The sequence below is a fragment of the Copadichromis virginalis genome, linkage group LG12, assembly GCF_057382275.1.
Source record: "Copadichromis virginalis isolate Kocher_CV1m ecotype Utaka linkage group LG12, C_Virginalis_male_GT1.1, whole genome shotgun sequence".
NCBI lineage: Eukaryota > Metazoa > Chordata > Actinopteri > Cichliformes > Cichlidae > Copadichromis > Copadichromis virginalis.
In genome coordinates this window covers 32,092,038-32,114,295 of record NC_140629.1, presented here as the reverse complement: position 1 = coordinate 32,114,295, position 22,258 = coordinate 32,092,038, and the positions used below count along the sequence as shown (strand labels likewise).

The 22,258-nt window shown below is 40.8% G+C and overlaps 1 protein-coding gene across 1 annotated transcript; it reads left to right on the top strand.

The window, feature by feature from the left end:
• The first annotated feature begins 3,774 nt into the window (after positions 1–3,774).
• On the top strand, positions 3,775–21,775 carry gldc (glycine dehydrogenase (decarboxylating)). The gene is made up of 25 exons (XM_085476074.1): positions 3,775–4,377; positions 4,554–4,632; positions 7,594–7,729; positions 8,543–8,707; positions 8,942–9,019; positions 9,800–9,947; positions 10,102–10,298; positions 10,396–10,492; positions 10,576–10,681; positions 10,938–11,077; positions 11,923–12,003; positions 12,152–12,249; positions 12,923–13,007; positions 13,122–13,163; positions 13,258–13,400; positions 14,040–14,115; positions 15,811–15,936; positions 16,289–16,438; positions 18,238–18,350; positions 18,505–18,646; positions 19,151–19,262; positions 19,374–19,469; positions 19,661–19,833; positions 19,928–20,008; positions 20,501–21,775. Exons 1-25 carry the CDS (start codon positions 4,090–4,092, stop codon positions 20,639–20,641), a joined length of 3,093 nt encoding a protein of 1,030 aa, XP_085332200.1. The 5' UTR covers positions 3,775–4,089; the 3' UTR covers positions 20,642–21,775.
• The last annotated feature ends 483 nt before the right edge of the window (positions 21,776–22,258 follow it).

Here is a 22,258-nt window from a genome sequence, read left to right as displayed (position 1 = left end):
GGCAGGATGATGGGGCAGGGTTCCTCCTGAAGTCCAAAATCATCTCCACTGTTTTGACAGCAGCATCCAGGCTGTTGCCTCCCCACCGTGTTGCCAAATTGGCAATTTCAGCCCAAAGGATAAACATCTGAGATGAGCTCAATGAGAATTCGTATTAAAGTTTGACACTGGTGACTGAACACATTTTTCCTACCAACTGATCCTCTTGAAGAACTCGCTCCTAATTCAACAGTCGGAATCTGCATCATTCAAGATCTTGTATTTGTCACGTGCATACTAGTACACAAGTATAACACTCAGTGAAATGTGTCCTGATACGCTCCTCGACTGTGCAAAAATAGAGAGAAAAAACATTATATACAGTAAGTAAGTAAATATATACAAAGAGGCCATTGTGTGCAGTAAGTGAGTGAATTATATACATTAAGTACATTAAATAAAATAAAACAATCTGTTCAAAATTTGGGAATGTACATTGTGTAAGTGGGGTCAAAACTAATCTGGGATTCCCTTAACTATCATAACTTCCATAGTATATTAGCAGTTCCATTTAATATCATTTAACTTTACTGTTGATTGTTTTTGCAACAGAGAGAGAGAGAGAGAGAAAATTACAAAGACCAGTCAGGAAAAGAAAAGAGTAGAAAATTATGCCATGAATTGTAATGTTACACCAAAGAGCACATCCTTCTCCTGTGAGCATCATTTTAAGTATATGAACAGATTCCTTTTTGCTTCAGGTATCAGAGAGACAGATCTGTGACCTGTAATGTCATCTCAGTGAGTCTATCTGATGATAAAGACAAAACAAACAAAAAAACAATTAGTCCCATGAGTAAGACCCACACTATGCAAATATTGCTTCAGTGACACTATTGTTGAGTGTTTGTCCTCACAAGCATCAGAGAGAGGAGACCAGAAAGCATTTTCACTCGTGAGGTTTGGTGTTTGGTTTCTAAGGGGTTGCATTATTAACAGGATGATGCATCATTAAAGAGCTCCCACGGTAAGCATTTCAATGATTATGAGGCTCACTATTACACAACACAGGTCATGTGGATCACAATGACTTAGATATAATAAATATAGCATTGGTTTATTACTATTGGTGTTTTTTTGAATCATTGGCTCTGTAGTGGTATTTCATATGGTACAAATGTCTCAAATGTTCAAGGTGAGGTGACCTTTAGACATCTAGAAATTTTTTAATTAAACTGCTACTTGTCCTGGCAGACATCCTCCCCTTTCTTTTCCTCAGTCAAGTCGGTCCCGTATCTAACAAGTGAAAATAAAAAATAAAATAAACAATAAAAGATGAATCAAATAGATCATTACGGCAAGGCTGGGATGGTCCATTTGGTAAAGTAAATCCGTTGGGCATCTTTCTTCGCCTTTAGACAATAATTCTAAAAGAACCAAACGGGACAGGCAAAAATAAATAAATAAATAAAAATAGATTTCTGGTGTTTGGTAGTAACTGCTGTTGTGAGTTGGTGCTTTTATTCAGTGACTCATATTAAGCTGGGATGATATTCATACTACTAGTTAAGGTACAAAAAAGAAACAGTAATTTAGAGTTCAGGGTTAGGGTTGGGGAGTTTAGCAGTGCAGCTGTCAGGACTGTTGCCTCGAGGCAAGAAGGCTTGAAACTGAATTTAACAAGTTCCCTTTCAGAATTGGCTGTAGTTGTGGGTGTGAGACTTTGTGCCTGTCTGGTATTTGGTGGGAGTTTTTATGGCGTGTGATATCCCTGTGATATCCTGCCAACCTGCGTAGACTGAACCTGCATCTTTCTTAGAAAGGGCTGGCACAAGCTCACATATAAACTGCTCAGCATTAATAAACTATGATTCACCATCAAGTTGCTACTTGATGAAAGCTAATACATCCTGTGACTATGAAACAGTGGTGTTTAATTCTTTTGAAATTTTAGAGGTCTAGAAAGTTATTTAGCAAAAATACATTATGCACAACTGATAACTGTTGTTATCGTTTTAAGATTATTCGATCAATTTTTAATCAGATGTTTGTAAATCTGAGTTTCTGCCAAATGTTTTTTCACTAGATCTTCACTGAGCCTTGTAGTGAAACTCAATTCAGTGGGAGCTTAGCAGCACATTAGCATAACACTAGAAACCTTGAAGGCATTGTTTCACCTTATATTTATATATTATTTAGATTAAGGAAAATGAAGGGGGGAGGGGGGGATTTTACCTGGAAAGTTTACCCTGGAAAGCTAGTTTTTCTCAGATGCTTTCATCCACATCTACCTTCTACATCACCATGATGCTTGCCAAGTGTGTCTTAACTATTAACTTTTGTTTTCTTCTTTCCAACACCCATTTCCTTGTGCTGTAAAACTGTAACATGCAAACAGAATTAAACCAAAGGTCTCCTTATTTGTCCTTAACCTGTTATTAGAAAAACACATTTCAATGACACCTTTGTTTTAGTGCAGGCAGTATTGTAAAAGTTAAATCACATACAGTCATGTGATAAACTTTTCCCCAAACTCTATGTAGTTTTGTGAGAAAGTAAACTCCATGATTCAGTAGCTTGTAGAACCACAGTTGACAACAATAACTTAAAGTTTATCTTTTCTTCTTTGCATGCTCTGCACTTTGGGTCTTGTGTGTCCAACAGACATTCTTCCATTAACATTAAACATGCTAACTGAGGCCTATAGAGTCTGAAATGTAGCTCTTGAGAAAGCACTGCATAGACTGATGTTGGGGTTAATTTGCTGGGGTGTCCACCATTGCATGTGTTTGGACTGTGGGAAGAAGCCCTAATACCAGTTGAAAACATGCCCAAGTGCGCAAGAAGGGCCCCAGAAGGCCAGTGGACTTGAACCCTGCCTTCTTGCTGTGAGGCACCACAATGCCTTGTGAATTATATTTTTGAACGATTAACATATTTTCCACCCCTATTTTAAAATATGAAATTTGCAAAGCAGAGATGGCAGTAACAGGTAAAACAAGTCTGAATGACTCACCAGGAAGTAGTCTGTGTGAGAGAAATAAGTAAACCGATCAGAGCTCAACTGAAGCTGTGGTGAGAAGAACAGCTATCGACTCTCTGCATCACTGACTGGACAGGCAGCAATCTATAATAACCACATGCAAGAACTCTTTACAGCACAGCAGAGAATAATCTGCTCTCTTATGTAGTTTATTTCATCCCTGCACAGTCACCAAAGGGTGTACAGATTATATTTCCCAGAGTCATCTACACAGAATAGAGCGACAGCGTTCACCACTGAGATAAGACCTGTGTGGTTTGGAAACTTACGTTCAAGATCTGAAACAGCTGCGGAGACACTTTAATATCATCTGACATTTGCTGTGAGTGTGTTTTAACTAATTTAATAAGCCAGTTTCTAATAATTTTATTTGACTTTACTGATTTTTTAAACTGTCTATCTTATAGACCCACTTTATTACAGTGTATTCACTTTTCCCATAGCTTTTCATTTCCTTTTATAAAGATTTTTCACTCAATTAGCTTATTGAGCTCCTTTAGTGTTTCTTTACCTGAAATATCTTTATTCTGTGTAATTTCTTTTAGTTACTTGTGTGTTTATTCTATTTATTGAGCTGTTGTGGATTAAGTTGTTTTATTACAGATTATTTTTATCTTTCTTTAAACAACGATTTATTGGCATGTTTTCATCTCACAGGTTGTGGCTTTGTTTGTGAAACTGGAAAACACAAATAACGTGTGTTTAAAGTTCAGGTGTAACCACTTGCACTCGCAGCACGTCCTGTTCCTAGTTTGTCTGTATTCTTGGCGGGTCGACTGATGAAATAATTCTGGATCCATACCCAACCTTATTATTCTTGCTCAATTGAAGATTATGGGCACGTGAAAAGTTGAGCAGCTGGTTAGCCGGGGCTCGTCACCGCGTCACGCAGCGTCTCCGCTCTGATTGGTCCGCTCTTGTGCAACTGTGCAGCCGTATAAACTCAGCAGTTTGAAGGAGTTGGCTGTATCTCCTGCGCCGGTCTCAGTGGGTAGAAAGTCTACTGAGTTAAGGGAGGGAAAGGCTTCACCAGTTTCTGCACGCTTGTCTCTCAGTGTGATTTAGAGATGCAGAGCTGCGCCAAGTCCTGGGGGGTCTTTTTGGCCAAGTCGGTGAATCCCGGCGCACCGCGCAGGCATTTGAGCGATAAGAGCCGCGTGGTTTGGAAACTTCAGTGCAAGATCCGAAACAGCTGCGCATCCCTAACAACATCAGCCCGGGCTCTGAGGACCTCTGCAACCGTCTCCTCCAGGCAGATAGAAAGGATTTTACCCAGACATGATGATTTTGCTGAGCGCCACATCGGTCCAGGTGAGAAGGAGAAGAGAGACATGTTGGATGTTCTGGGACTCGAGGTAAGATTTACGTCGCTGTTTCCCTCCCTCTATGAAATGGGCGCAAAAAAACCCACTCCTTTCATTTTCATTAAGACAAGTTTCAGCACAAAAACACCTGCACTGAGTGGCGTGTTTATGTCACTGGGTAGCGGTTTACGCGCCTTTGTTCATTAAACTTCCCCTTTTTCCTACAGTCAGTCGACCAGTTGATTGAAAACACAGTACCATCTTCTATCCGTCTGCAGAGGAGCTTGAAGATGGATGATCCAGTCTGTAAGTTTGGCCTGATGTGCACGTATGTGTTAGTGAAACAGTAGCTGAATCTCTTCCTGTTATTATAGCGCTGCAAGCTGCTGCCTAAATCTCCCTCGATGCGCCACCAATCTCAATTTCAAATTGTAAATGTAATTCAAATAAGTGTGTGTGTGTGTGTGTGTGTGTGTGTGGAGCGGGAATGAGTGTTAACCTCATATTGTGCCGCTTTATTTCAAATTTTAATTTATTTTTTTTAAAAACATGTCGAGCTTTTCCCACACCCAACGGGCGCTGAATGAAGCCAAGTGAGAGGCTGAAATGTAGGTTGCCCTTCTATTGTGTGGCGCGGAGCGCTCTCCCCTGTTAAGTCTTCCTTTGAACATATTTGGAGTTGTTTTTGCGAAACTCGGCGAGCGGCACCAATCTCCTGTTGGGAAGCCGATGCTCATAGGATGGCAACTGGAGTGTAAAGTTTAGCCTTGAGCTCCGGTCCCAAGTCCAGTTCAATCTGGTTACAGCGTTCACGTTACGTTACATCACAGCCGGGGATCCTAATAAGGTGGTTTCATGATGATGCATGGATGGTTTTTTTTCTTGCTCCTATACAACACGGATAGCCTACATTTCAGCAGCAGACGCAGACTGCTGTGTTTAATCCTATACAGCAGTCAATCTTTTTAACGCTTTTTAAGCTGCGGCTTTTTCAGCTCTAAGCTGATGGCTTTCTGTGTGAATTAACGTGTATTTTCATGTGGAGCTGTATTTTTGCTCAGTTTGTTTTGTGAAGTAGGCCTGTCCCTATCAAATGTGCAAAAATAGGGCTGGAGAGATAGGAGATTTAAAAACATTACATATATAAATAAAAAAGCAGCATAAGTTACCATGGTTTCACAGATATGGCTCACCCTGCTAAGAATGACCTTCTTAATACAGAAAATCCAGATTCAATGCTGAAGTTACCTGGATGACATGAAATCCTGCTTCACAGTACAGACCTCAGGTCATCAAATTAGACAGATACAACCCCTGATGAACATGACATATTACACAATGTCTTTAGATGTTTAGCAAAAACTAAAATGCAGAAGCGGTTAGTGACAAACAAAGTGTAATTTAACTACCTTTAGCAGCGATAACTTTTTAGTAATCGTTTCAATCTCTCTCCTCATTGTGGAGGAATTTGGGCCCACTCTTCTTTACGGCATTGCTTCAGGTTGTTGAGGTTTCATTTATGCACAGCTCTCTGAAGGTACTTCCATTCAGCATATCAATCAGGTTGAGGTCTGGACTTTGACTAGGCCATTGCAACACCTTGATTCCCCCCTACCCCTTTCTTTTTTCCTTTAGAGATTCTGTTGTAGATTTTCTGCTGTGCTTGGGATCATTGTCCTGTTGTATGACCCAGTTTCAGTCAAGCTTTAGTTGTTGGACAGATGGCCTCACATTTGACTCCAGAATACTTGGGTATACAGAGGAGTTGAAGGTCGAATCTGACTGCAAGGTGCCCGGGTCATGTGGCTGCAAAAACATGTCCTAATTTAAGACATTGTAATGTCCTGATATGTAAAACCGAAAGAGAGAGTACTTTGCTTTTACCATGACTGTATGCTTATGAACTTGGATAAGCAAAAAAATAATTGATGCTCAATCAATTATGAGGGGGAAAAAAAAAGGGGGGGGGGCATGCAATCAAAACAGACCAATGTGTATTAGCTCAGTCTTAATTGGGGTCAATAAATGGTGAAATTGAATTGCACCCAACTTAATGCCAGGCTATTGATTTGAGGCATGTCTAAAACCTTTACACTTGCAATGAATGATGACTGAGCTCTTTATGCACAGTCGAAAGAGCTAAGTCATGACAGTTTTTCTAAATTTAACATTTATAGTAATAAAAGGATCTTTATAAGAGGTTTCTAATGCTCAGGTACTCTAACGTGTCTATTAGCCAGAGTGACGCTGACCTGCCTGTATGTCAGCCCCTCCTGACACTGTCAGTTTTCATAATGCAACAAGCCATGCTGAAGGAACAAACTGGAGGCCGTGCTGGTTTTCTGCTTGTTCAGCTTTGAAGGGCTTCAGTTTGCAAAGCCAGCAAAGGATTCTCTCTTCAACAATAGACCTCCTGGATGGTTGTGAATCAGCTTTTTTTGCTGCCCTGTAGAACTCTGGGACCATGGGAAAGCAGTCCAACTGAAACGAACTCCGGTTCGCACGTCTCATCAACTCACCCTGAGCGTCATCTCCAAATGTACTTTTATTTATAGTTTGTCCTGAATTTCCGAATACTTCTGCCTTTCCCCCCCCCATCTTTTAAAGAAGCTTTAAATATTCACTTGTATACTGGCTGTGGTCCCTCACGCCACCACGACTAGAGGTGTCCTCCTTTCACCAAAACGGGAGTAGCCAGGACTCTTGGTTCAAACGGGTGGTATTGTCCATTCCTTGGAGTTGCTAGGCAGCCAGAAAGGCCAGAGGAATCTCAGAGGCTGGTTGTGTCCTGGCAGAGCTCCCTTACAGGACTGGGAAATGAAGCTTAATGAAATTGAGGAAGTAACAATATGTACTAGATTTTGGGGCCAGTTTTTAGGGAACATAAGATGTATTTCTCTCAGTATTAAAATTTTATGTTATTAGTGATATGAAAAAGATGGTTGAGGCTCTCAGTAGAAAACAGATTAGCATTGGATTTCACTGACTTTAAAAAAAAAAAAACTATTTAGACCACCTGACTGCTCACTATAATGATTTTCTTCATCTTGTTACACAATCAGTGGCTCACGTGAGGGTTGCAATGTTGTTCATCAGACCTTCAGACAGGTGTTGTTGTTGTTTAGCAGCAGACATGACAGATGTATCACATGATGTAATTTAAGTAGAACTGTTTTAACACTTACCAACATCCTGTATTTCTCACTTATGACTCAGTGACTGTTGTTTGGAATAAGTTTAAACAGCTTCCTTTTAAATATTTTGCAGGTGAGAATGAAGTTCTGGAGTCCCTTCAAAAGATTGCATCAAAAAACAAAGTATGGAGGTCCTACATCGGCATGGGTTACTACAACTGCTCCGTACCGCCGCCCATCCAGCGCAACCTCCTGGAGAATGCAGGCTGGTGAGTGCCGTCAGGCTACCTTGGATCGGAAGAAATGTGACAAAAGTGGTGTGAGCTGGTGTTGGGGGAAAACTCTGTAAAAAACCCAGGAGAAATAAAGACACAATGAGACAAAGTTACTTTCTTTATCAAACGTGTACACGGGTGAGCTGCTAAGAACAACTCACAACGTGTACAGAGGCTGGGCACTTTTTATAGGAAAGACAGTGAGAACAGGATAAGAAAAATACAAAACAGATAAAATAAACAACTCCATATGTGGCGCTAGTCTCGTCAGCAGAGAGCTGGGAGAAAGCTGTGAGAGATAAAACAATCTAAAACAATATGTCCCAAAACAGTATGTCTTTGCTGAGAAAGTCTAAAAAGATAATTCTAAACTAATCTAACCATAGACAAAAGGGCATGCTTGCACATTTAAAAGAAGGTACAGAAACATAGAATCATTTTTCCTGTAACAGCTGGTTTCTTCTGTGGACAATTAATGATATTTATTCCTAAATTTGGGATACTGATTTGAAGCTTAACTGTCATGGTGCAGAGTAACGTGCCCTCAATAAGAAGTCTTGTGATTTGATTTCACTTGGGGTCTTGTGAGAACTGCATTGCTCCAATGTTTTGCTGAACAAAATTTTCTTTCACACAGTTCCAAGTCAGCTATTCCGACCCACATTTTCTCTAAACTCTTAGGGTCAGAGAAGACATACAATGGCCTCCCCTGACCAGTCTTGGGTCCATAAATGCCATCGACTTTGTGCTATTGTTCTTCTGTCCAGTCTCGCTCTGTTGAATCATTGTTTTGGGTTTTGTTCACAGGGTCACTCAGTACACCCCTTACCAGCCTGAGGTCGCTCAGGGTCGCCTGGAGTCTCTTCTCAACTACCAGACCATGATCTGTGACATCACAGGCATGCCTGTGGCTAACGCCTCTCTGCTTGATGAGGGAACTGCTGCTGCTGAGGCCATGCAGCTCTGTCACAGGTATTTACATGCTGACCTGTTTAGACAAAAGTGCTCAGTTGATCAGAATCAGAAACTTTATTGTCATTGTCACGAGAACAACGAAATGAAGAATCTTGAATATAGTCTTGTGAAATTATATTTAGGCCACTAGAATGGATCGTAGTCTGTGCCACCTGTTGTAGATTCAAGATGTAGTGTGTGTGTATTAAACCTGCCTTACAGTGGTCTGTTATTGATTTTTGCTTCTCACAGACAAAACAAAAGAAGAACCTTCTACGTTGACCCACGCTGCCATCCCCAGACTATTGCTGTAGTGCAGACCAGAGCTAAGTATGCATCATAGACAGTCAATGTATGAGGTCTCCAGTAACAGTAAATCATAAAAAAGAATCTAAATATCTTTAATATTAAAATTACAAGATTGAAGTAAAAAATATTGCAAAGGTGTTGTCCTAGGCAACTTTATTTATTTTTTTTTTAAATTCCCTGAGGTGTATTCTCTGTTGTGCCATCATATGTCCTCCTCGGGGTTCTGTCTTTGTGCACCCTGGACCACGTCAGCTCTCCTGCTACATTTACTTGCCTTTGCAGTGTGTCCTGGATCGTCTTCATGCTGACAAAATGACAGCCCGTTAAGTTAGTTTTATTTTGGGGAAGAGGACAAAGTGGCAGGGTGCCAAACCTGGCAAGAAGGCTTGGTGATGTGCAACACTGGTATTTCATGCTGCCGGTGAGCGGTTGCACCCTGGAACACATCCCAGTTGAGGTCAGGATGTGGCCTTGGTGGTGTTTCCTGACCTGATGCATTGCATTTAGTCTTAGACACTGGCTGTTTCACTGTTCCGTTTTTGAATTGATGGAGCCTTGCGTCCATTGCTAACGATGATCGTCTACGTCAATGTTGTGTGACTTTTACACACAAGACAAAGTTTGCTCATCCAAGTGTTCAGACCTGAACGGGGAGATTGAAATGTAGCTGCAGGGGTACTTGAAGTGGTCCAGAACTGCACAAAAATACTACCTTGAAGGGGAATTTAAATTGCGGGTGCAAGTTTGATTGCATCCTATGTCTGTATTTTGATCATTCAAGTTTTGACTGCTGTGTTGCAGCTATATTGGGGTAAAAACTGTTCTAAAGCTGCCTCATGAGATGGACTTCAGTGGACAAGATGTGAGCGGTGTGCTGTTTCAATATCCAGACACTGATGGCAGAGTGGAAGACTTCACTGCGCTTGTAGATCAAGCACACAAGGGCGGGGTAAGAAAGCTTTAACCACAAAAAGAAATGTAAAAGCTCCCCAAAAGAACCGTGGGAGCAGGGGATATAATTAGGCTTAAGAATGATCTTAATAACAAATGGGAACATCTTTGTTCATTTCCACTGCTGAGATTGGTTTTTATCTCCTGTCCAGGCCCTGGCTTGCTGTGCCACAGACCTATTGGCACTGTGTGTGCTACGTCCCCCTGGAGAATTTGGTGTTGATATCGCACTGGGCAGTTCCCAGCGGTTTGGGGTTCCTCTTTGCTACGGCGGTCCACATGCTGCCTTTTTTGCGGTTAGAGAAAACCTGGTCCGGATGATGCCTGGCAGAATGGTTGGAGTCACCAAGTGAGAAGCGACCTTCAGGGTTCAAGATTGCTAATCTTCTTTTCTGAGTAAACTGATGACAGTAGTAAGATGGTTGAATGCTATGCTGTTGTTGCAGAGATGCAGCTGGTAAAGAAGTGTATCGTCTTGCACTGCAGACCAGAGAGCAGCACATCCGCAGAGATAAGGCAACCAGCAACATTTGCACTGCGCAGGTACGATCCAGGTTTATATGCGTCCTTCATTTTGGTGAAATGCATTACTCTAAATTAATTACAAAAAATTACTGTTTTCCTAGGCTCTGCTGGCCAATATGGCTGCTATGTATGCACTGTATCATGGCCCCCAGGGACTAAAACACATTGCGAAGAGGACACATGGTGCTGCTTTGATCCTTGCAGAAGGTATATAAATATATATGCAACATTGCAGTAAAACTTCAGTCCTCACTCAAATTGAGAAATTGTTATTTAAAAAAAAAAAAATGCTTTCCTCCTTGTGAACTGCGAATTTCTCATTTTACTTTGTGCACGTTCTCAGTAATGAGTGGTTAAAGACTGGATAGAGACAAATATGTCACCAAATTTCTGTTCTTTGTCTTTATCCAAACTTCTCCCCGTAAACATGCCGTGCACAGTTAATTCGTACATTTTCTTTCAGGTCTGAAGAGAGCGGGACACCGGCTGCAGAGCGAAATGTTCTTTGACACACTAAAGATCAGCTGTAGCGTGGCTGCCAAAGATATCCTGGAGAGAGCTGAGCAGAGGAAGATAAACCTGCGAGTCTACGCCGATGGAGTGGTGAGGATCAAAAAATGTTTTGGGGAAAGCGCTGGACTGATTAAGGTGGTCTAAGCCTGCAGAAGTGCAGCGACTTGCAGTTTTTGGATAATGCTTTGTAATTGGTGCACTGCAAAAAAAGGAGTGGAAATTAATGCTGCCTCATGTATATGCAGAAACTTTTTTTTTTTCTTCTTCCTGCAGTAGTTTTCAGGCTGAAATGGGAGGGGATAGGGGATCTTTGCCCAGAAGCAACTGATTGTTGTAGCTCCTAGAAAACTCTGAATATGGCTTATAGGGATGAAGGGAAGTTTAGCACATTAATTAGATCTAAAACTGGATAAGATGAAAAATCCTGTAATTGGACATGTGGGGAAAAATGATGGGTGCAAAAGAGAATTCTTGAGAGGATCAAGAACCAGTGAATCCAATTTAAACTTTGTAAGAGTGGATGTGACTTTTTAGCTAGTCTAACACACTTCCTCACTCATACAGGAAGAGCCAAAATATAGGAGTGCATAACAGCAGGTTCATTGGTTTAAACATATTGACAAATCTACAAATGATGCATGTAATGTATAATGAATGGATTGATACATAAATCACTTGGCATTCCTGAGATCAGTGTCAATGTTCCCTAATTAACTTTTCTGCAGTACAAATTTTCAATTTCACCGAGCTGGGATTGCAAACAAACCCACTGTTTGTTATAGATAAGCTGTCAGAACAAGTGCTAGTCTCAAGTTTTCACCCCCCCCCCCCCCCCCCCCTTTTTTTACTGTTTAGGGTGAAAGACTTGAGTCGCTGGAACACTTTTAAAAAAAAAAAAAAAAAAAAAAAAATCCTCTTGTCTTCTCTTTGAACAGTTGGGCGTCTCTCTCGATGAAACGGTGACTGAGAGGGATTTGGATGACTTGCTCTGGGTCTTTGGCTGTGAATCTTCTGCTGTATGTTGATGGTTACTTCCATTGTTTGTTTGTGCTGTCTAAGTTATTCATTACTTAATATGTTACTGGTTTTTAATTTGAGCAGTTATTGTTTTATGGTTATGGAGATTGGTGAGAGAATGACTTGGCTTTAATTTGAACCTTTCAGGAGCTGATAGCTGAAAAGATGGGCGAGCGGGTGAAGGGGATCATGGGAAGTCCTTTCAAGAGGACAAGCAAATACCTTACACACCAGGTCTTCAACAGGTCTGTTCCCAGTTTAAGGACTGTACTGTTCCCAAGAAGTGTGTGTGTGTGTGTGTGTGTGTGTGTGGCATTTTAGCTTTAATAACCTTTGATTAACTGCACAATAAGAACTTTAATGGTGTTGCAGTCATATCTTACAACACCAGTAGTTCCATAAATGCAGTCTTGTATCCAGGCTTCCTGTGTCTGAGCCCTACATTTATTCTTTGACATGATCCTTGACATAAAGAGGGTAAAACTTTTAGTTAACCTTAGGTAGTGTGTGCACAGATCAGCCACAACATTTGGACCATCTCCCCAATATTGAGCTAGAGTATTGTTAGCAGTGGGGTGGGGCCACTTTGGATTGACCATATTCTAAGGGTGTAACAACTCCAAAGACGATACCCATGTTGAACTGTTACTGCCTCATCAATGAAAGCTGTAATGCATGAGAATTTTTAACCTTACTTTTGTAATTTATCCCTTTTAAAGAGGTTGTGGTATGAACGTGTCGCTCGTATGATTGATGTGTTTGGGATGTGGAAATTTGGAGAGTCGGTGCTTTAGGGTATTTGCGGTGTTTCTGGAGCAGTCTTGGTTGGCTGCTGCATGTCCAAGATCCAAAACATAGCATTATTGCCATGCGAGCCCTCTAAGTGTTCGTGTCTCTGCTTCTTGTTTTTTCCTTCAGTTACCATTCTGAGACCAACATTGTGAGATATATGAAGCGTCTGGAGAATAAGGACCTCTCCTTAGTCCACAGCATGATACCCCTGGTGAGGCTACCATAAGTCAAGGCAGAGGTTCAGGTTCACAGATAGTTGAAATTTATAGCATGCTTTATACTAGTGTGATAAAGTAGTGGGAAAAAAAAAAGTTTTTATTTTCAGGGCTCCTGTACCATGAAGCTAAACAGCTCATCAGAGCTCATGGTGAGTAAAAACAGGAACTAGTTTTTCAGTTTTCTTCAGGTGTAACATGAAATGCTTTTGAGTAATTATGTCTCACTGCTGTATCCTCTGACAGCCCATCACATGGAGGGAGTTTGCCAACATCCATCCTTTCGTGCCCCTGGATCAGGCAGAGGGCTACCAGAAACTCTTCAGACAGCTGGAGAAAGACCTCTGTGAGGTGACAGGCTATGACAAGATCTCGTTCCAGCCAAACAGGTGAGGGCACAAAATTATGTACTTGTTGGTGCACAGACCGTATCAGTTGGGTGGGCATGATATTTGGTAAAGACGGGAGCATGTTCCTCTTTAAGATGATTACTTTGATGGTTCCGTGCAGTGCAATCAAATTATCCCGAACCCTCCTTCTGGATCATAGAACCTCTGCAGAAGGAAGGAAATGCTCAAAGCAAGCACTTAGCAATACAGTTTTCCTTTACAAACATTTGTGAAAGAACCGTTATTTCAGAGAGCTCACTGAATTGGAGAGTGGTGCTGAACGTAGGATGGGGATGGTGCCTTTGCAACACAAAAGTTTGTGGAAAATCTAAAAGGGAAGAAATTTCGCAATCGACTTTTAAAGGGGAATCTCAGCAACATTATTAAAGCGGTGCATAGCTGGTTTCACACTTGCAGGATTAACTTGCAGGATATTACAGCTGATAAGCGACACACCCACCTCTGCTCTCTGTCACTGCTTATCAGTGTGTTCATGGTGGCGCATGCTACATTGGCCAAGAATGCACCTAGCTTCATCCCATCTTTCCCTCCTCTTTTGGTAATGTCTGCAGACTGGTCTTTGGACTTTGAGGCTGTGTGTGTTCTATGCATGACTATGGTGTCTGCCTTATTTTTCAGTGGTGCTCAGGGAGAATATGCAGGCCTGGCTGCCATAAAAGCCTACCTGAACTCAAAGGGGGAGAGTTCAAGAAGTGTAAGTGTCCTGGAAAGAGCAAAAGTCTAACAGGATTGCAGTCATGGTTAATTATGTTATTTTATCCAACCCAAAATTATTTTAAGCTAGAGTCTCTAGTCTCTGCAAGAAAATGGAATCCTTTTTTAATTTAAACTTGACTCTGAGGAAGAGCCTCATCTTCTGAAAACTCTAGAGTTAAAATGATGATCCACTGAACTTTAAAAAAAAAAAAATACCTGGAGGTATAGAAACTTTGAGTTTCTAAGTTTCATTTTCAATTAAAGTGCTTACAAATATACACTGTTTAGCCACAACATTAAAGTTGCTGCCCTGGCATTGTGCAGTTCTTCTTTTTTTGGGTGACGTAAAGGCGGGCGGAGTGCACAATGCTTGGCAAGTGTTTTTCTATCAGTTCAGAGGAATCCTTTTGCAACTGGCACTAGGATGGCAGATTCTTTGGGTCCTGTGGGGTCCAGGGTGACATGTCCATGGATCAGGCTTGGTCTGTGCATGCAGAGCTTGAATTTTTGAGAGCAGCTGCTTCTGACGTTTTCCTTTTTCCTGAGCAGTTTTTGCAGTGTCCTAGTAACTATGCTCCTGTCATTGGGAGAGCTATTGCTGTTTGAGGTGCGCTTGGTCTGCAACAATATATAAGCAGATGGTATGCATCAAAGCAACATTCACATGAGTGCCAAAGGTTTCTGAGCAGAACTTCATATGGCAACTAAGTTATCAATGTTTAGCTGTTGGTGTATCTAATCAGGTGACATTGAGAAGACTTTGCTGACTTGTAAAGACTATTTACTATCAGTATTATCCTTCCTGATACTGACAGGCTAACAGAGTATTAGCACATATGCCCTACAGGGTAACCCCCCCCCCCCCCCCCCCCATCAGTGACAGGGTTATTGTTGTAAATTGAAACATCTGTGATGTTAAAGCGTTCTCAACAGTAGCTCCTAAAGTATCCTGACATTCTTATTGATTGTTGAAGGATGATGAGATGCTACCCAAAATTAAAGACTAGCGTACTGAAGTATTTTCTCTTCTGTCATTTTATTTTTTTTATTGCTTCCTAATAAGTAAATCTTAGTAGCCTGATTCCTGGAACTAGTCAAGGTCCAAACTGGCATCTGTTTGTGCAAACAAGGAGCTGAAAATGCTGTGATCCCATAGGCTAGCTGTTTTTTAAGACTCCATATTTGGAGGTTTTAAGACTTTGTCAAATGAGAGTTCCTGGAGTGACAGCAAAGCACTGTTTTTCAGGTCAGTCATGTCTTTTTTGGCTAACACCGGATCCATGTGCCCTGGTTTGCCTGTGAAACTGGGTTGCAAAATGCCAGACGTGTCACCCTAATAAGGGATAAAAATCAGTTAATGACCTGCAGGCAGGTTACTCATTAGTAGCAGAGATCAAAGAGAGCTGCAGTTTCCTCCCACTGAGACCTTAAAAGTTAAGTTTTTGTATAAATGAAATTGTAAAAGTAGCTTAAGCCACCAGTCTCACTAATTTAATTATATCTATTTTTGTTTTTATTTAATTGAGCTTCACTTTGGATCTGAAATATCTATGGCTTTAATTGGCTCTGTTTCTCTTGTTGCATAACCTGCAGTCACAGCAGTTTTGGCGTGACTTTGGATTATGGTTAGGACAATGACTCAAGCTGCATTTTGCTTGTTCTGCTTTGCTGACTATTTTTCCCATTGCCTCAGGTTTGTCTAATCCCCAAGTCTGCACACGGGACCAACCCAGCAAGCGCTCAGATGGCAGGAATGAAGGTTCAAGTGGTGGAGGTGGATAAGGATGGCAACATCGATCTGTCTCACCTGAAGGCCCTGGTGAGAAAACGGATGCTGTTGTACAAGATTTGTGTTGTCTGCAAATATTAACAGGTTTATCCAAGACGGACATGTCCAGTTTCATAGGTGGATTTGAAGGGAATCTATTTTTTTGGAGTATTTTTGCTCTGCATGACTCACAGCTCAAAATAATCCTCATTTATTGTAAACTCATGCAATCCTTCACGCTGTGAAACAAGCTCTTTTGATGCCTCTGGTCTTAAGTCGATCCTCACTCTAATCCAAATGTGTTCATTAATCCAAGTGTGTTCATGAAGGACTGGAACTTTGACTTCATGTAAATGATGTGACACAGCTTTATTATTATTTTTTTACATGTTTATCTTTCCAGGTGGACAAACACAAGGCAAACCTGGCAGCCATGATGATCACCTACCCCTCCACCTTTGGTGTGTTTGAAGAGCATGTCGGAGACGTTTGTGACCTTATTCACAAAAACGGTGGCCAAGTGTACCTGGATGGCGCCAACATGAATGCCCAGGTAATGCAATAAGTACAGTGGGATGCAAAAGTTTGGGCAACCTTGTTAATAGTCCTTATTATCCTGTATAAATCGTTGGTTGTTACGATAAAAAATGTTAGTTAGATATATCATATAGGAGAAACACAGTGATATTTGAGAAGTGAAATGAAGTTTATTGGATTTACAGAAAGTGTGCAATAATTGTTTAAACAAAATCAGGCAGGTGCATAAATTTGGGCACCATAAAAAAAGAAATGAAATAAATATTTAGTAGATCCGCCTTTTGCAGAAATTACAGCCTCTAAACGCTTCCTGTAGGTTCCAATGAGAGTCTGGATTGTGGTTGAAGGTATTTTGGACCATTGCTCTTTACATAACATCTCTAGTTCATTCAGGTTTGATGGCTTCCGAGCATGGACAGCTGTCTTTAACTCACACCACAGATTTTCAATAATATTCAGGTCTGGGGACTGAGATGACCGTTCCAGAACGCTGTACTTGTTCCTCTGCATGAATGCCTTGGGGGATTTTGAGCAGTGTTTCTGGTCGTTGTCTTGTTGAAAGATCCAGCCCCGGCGCAGCTTCAGCTTTGTCACTGATTCTTGGACTTTGGTCTCCAGAATCTGCTGATACTGAGTGGAATCCATGTGTCCCTCAACTTTGACAAGATTCCCAGTCCCTGCACTGGCCACACAGCCCCACAGCATGATGGAACCACCACCATATTTTACTGTAGGTAGCAGGTGTTTTTCTTGGAATGCTGTGTTCTTTTTCCTCCATGCATAACGCCCCTTGTTATGCCCAAATAACTAAATTTTAGTTTCATCAGTCCACAGCACCTTATTCCGCAATGAAGCTGGCTTGTCCAAATGTGCTTTAGCAAACCTCAAGCGGCTCTGTTTGTGCTGTGGGGGGAGAAAAGGCTTCCTCTGAATCACTCTCGTATACAGCATCTCCTTGTGTAAAGTGTGCTGAATGGTTGAACGATGCACAGTGACTCCATCGGCTGCAAGATGATGTTGTAGGTCTTTGGTGCTGGTCTGTGGGTTGACTCTAACTGTTCTCACCATTCGTCGCTTCTGTGTATCCGAGATTTTTCTTGGTCTGCCACTTCGAGCCTTAACTTGAACTGAGCCTGTGGTCTTCCATTTTCTCAATATGTTCCTAACTATGGAAACAGACAGCTTAAATCTCTGAGACAGCTTTCTGTATCCTTCCCCTGAACCATGATGGTGAACAATCTTTGTCTCCAGGTCATTTGAGAGTTGTTTTTGAGACCCCCATGTTGCTACTCTTCAGAGAAAATTAAAAGAGGAGGAAAACTTACAATTGACCCCCTTAAATACTCTTTCTCATTATTGGATTCACCTGTGTATGTAGGTCAGGGGTCACTGAGTTTACCAAGCCAATTTGAGTTCCAGTAATTAGTTCTAAAGGTTTTGGAATCAATAAAATGACAACAGTGCCCAAATTTATGCACCTGCCTGATTTTGTTTAAACAATTATTGCACACTTTCTGTAAATCCAATAAACTTCATTTCACTTCTGAAATATCACTGTGTGTGTCTCCTGTATGATATATTTAACTGACATTTTTTTTTTTTTTTTTTTTTTTTTTATTGTAACAACGGGAAAATGATGACTATTAACAAGGTTGCCCAAACTTTAGCATCCCACTGTATCTGTTTTTTGTAAAAGGGTAAAGACTGAGCTTATATCAGGTTTTTTTTTTTTTTTTTTTTTTTCTTGTTTTTGCAAGGTTTTTCTGTAGAATATTTAATTTAAATAAAAAAATTTGTTCTTGCTCTGCCTTGAAGGTGGGCTTGTGTCGTCCCGGAGATTACGGGTCGGATGTTTCTCACCTAAACCTGCACAAAACCTTCTGCATCCCTCACGGTGGAGGAGGGCCCGGCATGGGGCCAATTGGAGTGTAAGTCAGTGGATATAAAGGGAGAAATGGTGACTAGTTTGATGTGAATTTGTTTATAAAAAGAGAAATTTTTTCTTTCTTTTTTTTTTTTTTTTTGGTTCTTATTTTGTGATGATTCTCTGACCCGACAGTATATTCATCTATTTCTTATCAGGAAGGCGCACCTTGCCCCCTTCTTACCGAGCCACCCGGTGGTTTCCATGCAGTCAGTGAACATCAGCAGCTCACTGGGCACCATCAGCGCAGCTCCCTGGGGCTCCAGTGCCATCCTGCCAATCTCCTGGGCTTACATTAAGGTCAGCACAGATAAACTGAGTTGAGACCACATTGAAACACATTGGTAAACTCGTTTCCACTAATCTGTTAGCATGTTTGAAACTGTTACTTAACCGTGTGTGATTTTTAAGTCTACAGTCACAAGTCACTGAAAACTTCCTGGGCTCTGTTTTTGTCACATGAGTAGTTGGTCACCTGGCTCTCACTTCAACTTAAGACAACATGAACAAAAGTGTTAATTTGTGATAAACATCCAGGGAAAGAAGTCATTAACTTTAACAGCTACTCTACATAGCTGATACATTTTGAGGCAGCAGCCCGCCACCCAAACTCCACCCTGTTTACCAGCAGGTGGAGGAAATATGCACATTATATAAAAAGAAAAGCAAAAAGAGGGGCAGTTGTTGGACAGAGTGCTAATACTGCTAATAAAGAAAAACGTTATATTAAAGCTGTATTAAAATGTTCTTTTGAACATTGGGCTTTTTGAAGCCCAGATGCTTTAATTCTGTTTTGGTGTTTAGATGATGGGATCCAGGGGACTGCGGCACGCTACAGAAGTGGCCATCCTTAATGCCAACTACATGGCCAAGAGGCTGGAAGGTCACTATAAAATCCTTTACAGAGGCAGGAAAGGTATGGTGCCGTCTCTGTGGACGTGTAGTGATGTACTCTCATTTTAAAATAAATAAAACCGCATAACTAACTATCTTTTTTTTTTTTCCCCCTCCTTCTTTTTGTGCACAGGTTTTGTAGCCCATGAGTTCATTCTGGACGTGAGGCCATTCAAGAAGACGGCTAATATTGAGGCTGTTGACGTGGCCAAGAGGCTGCAGGATTATGGTACCACATCACTCTGTCGGCCACAGTGTTTCATTGGTGGCCAAAAAATACCTTTGATTTGAGTATTTGTAGAATATGTATGTATGTATGTATGTATGTCCCTTTCATAATTTTTATCAGATGCATATTGATACCTATTGTTTATTATTGTAGTAGTATTATATATTTTCTTCTCTACTATTTGTGTCTAGGTTTCCATGCACCCACTATGTCTTGGCCAGTGGCAGGTACTCTTATGATTGAGCCTACAGAATCGGAAGACAAGGCTGAGATGGACCGTTTCTGCGACGCCCTGCTAGCCATCAGACAGGAGATCGCAGAAATCGAGGAGGGAAGGATGGACTCGCGCATCAACCCACTTAAGGTTTCTGTGCTGAAAACATACCATACAGTGGTTAATATAAAGCTGTGATATCTGAAGTCGTCATGCAAGTGTATGTCTTTGTGCCTGCGTGCAGATGGCCCCTCACTCTTTGGCGTGCATCTCAACATCCAGCTGGGACAGACCCTACTCCAGGGAGTGTGCTGCCTTCCCCTTGGTGAGTACCTTTATCCCATTAGACTTATTCAATGCCCCACACTCCAAAACGACTACAACTGACTTAATATGCAATGCATATTGTAAATTTTTCTCCTTTATTAAATTGAAAAACAAAAACAAAACAACTTCAATTATGTTTCCTTTGTTGCAGGAAAAAATGCATAATATGAAATCCCTGTTACTTTTGGGAAAGTCAAACTCGGTGAAAGCAGCTGTACTGTTTAAAGAACTTGTATTTATCGCCCTCTAGTGGTGAAAAATAAGAAGTGTAATTTGTCTCATGTCCTGTAGCCAACAACTTTTTCAGATTACTTAGCAATAGAGTTTTGGTTTTAATTAAGTTATAGATGCCCTGATTTAGTCAACATTGGTAATGGGGTTTGTTGACTGTTCACATTTTACATTTAATGCAAAGCCGGCTACTTGAAATGAGCTTTGTATAAATGTATTGTTTGAATTTTTTGACCCCTCTTTTCTCCCTTCTTCACAGCCCTTCATAAAACCTGAGACCAAATTCTGGCCTAGCATCTCCAGGATCGATGACATCTATGGCGACCAGAACCTCATGTGCACCTGCCCACCCATGGAGGTGTATGAGTCTCCATATGAGGAGAAGAGAGCCTCCTCCTAGATACTCTCTGTGGCTCAGTCCCATTGTCCAGCCAGCGCACAAAACCTCCAATTTTAAACATCTGTGATTTTTATAGAAGTTCTATATAGTGGTAAATTTCCTCAAAACCTGCACTAGGGCTCTGAAATCTCCAGGGAGACCCTCGAGTTTCTTAATTTTCACAGTGAAGCAGATCTGAGCTGCCGCTGATGTAACGGGTGGAAAAGCGTGCGAGGTGGATGATGGGACTGGCCTCTCTCTGACTGCACCCTTTTTGTGGGGTTGTAGGCTTTTGCCCTGACTTGAACTACTCAAATTGACCAAAGGTGTGACTTATTGCTATTCCAAGCTTGCGAAAATAAGCGCACCATTCAACACAGAGGCCGCTCCATAGCCCACCTCTGAAATGCTGTACTTTAAGCCAAGTGCAGATAATGTGACATCTGTAATTGCTCTTGGTGCCTCTGTTCTGTGTAAAATAGCTGCTTTCATTTCAACTTTTTTTTTTTTTTTTTTTCTTAAAAACTGTCAGTATAGGAGTAATTAAGCCTTTTTTGTAACACTTTATAATAACCATCAATTGAATGAGTAATTGATAATTAAACTTTATTTGATTCTGTTAAGCTGTGAACTTAACATGTATGTAAACAGTCATCTGGATGGCAATTGTAAAGTCTGAAATGTTTATACTAGTTGTTTTACAGAGTAAGTAGGCAAGTGAGATGTCGATGGAGTAAACGCTGTAGACTGTAAATATGGAGGTCGTACATTTTCCTGCTTCACTGGCAATTTGGTTTTGTTTTCAGCATCTCCAACATCCCGGTTTTTGCTTTGCTGGCAGTTTGGTTCAGTTTAAGCACCAAACACGCACCAGCGGGTTTGATTAAACGGCAGTATTTTATGATTAATTTGTGTGATAAATAAAAGAATCTTGTAAATAACAGCCATTACGTTGTTTGATGGTAAGTTAATTAAACATTACACAATATCAGGTCACAAGTGATGGTTATTTTAAGGTGTTACTTTTTTGTGAATATATCTCTTTTATTTGAAAATGTTTTTTAATGTAGTAACAAAGTAGGTAGTCCTCATTTAAAATCAGTTTTTCTAATCTAAAGTATTTGTCTGTAGGAAAAATGAATGTATTAAAAGCATTCTCTCCAAAGTGTGTACATGTTTTGTATGAAGATTAACAAGATACGCTTAGTAAACTACTCAATAAGACATTTTGCCAAAAAACTATGCATATAATTGATTTTTGTGTACTTAATCTCAACATGTTAGTTTCCACGAACGAAAGAAGCTGATATTTCCCATCGTTAACCCACCCATCAGCCCGGACCACCAAAAATCTTCAGAAAGGGCACACGGTCTTATTAATAGTCTAAATTTATTTATTTTTTGAGGAAAATCTCGCCGCTAAAATTCAATTCATGACGAAAGTGTAAAGACTTATTGTTTTAAACAATTTCACAAGTGCTGTCAAACAGATGAATTTTTAGAGCTTTTCCAAACATCAAAGTCTTAGTTTCTATTTTACTTTCCACACACAAACAAAAGAATTTCACAAAAACTACCACGGTCGCAATTTCACACACGTCTTCTGAGCAATCCCAGCTGTTCCTTCTCTGGCAAATC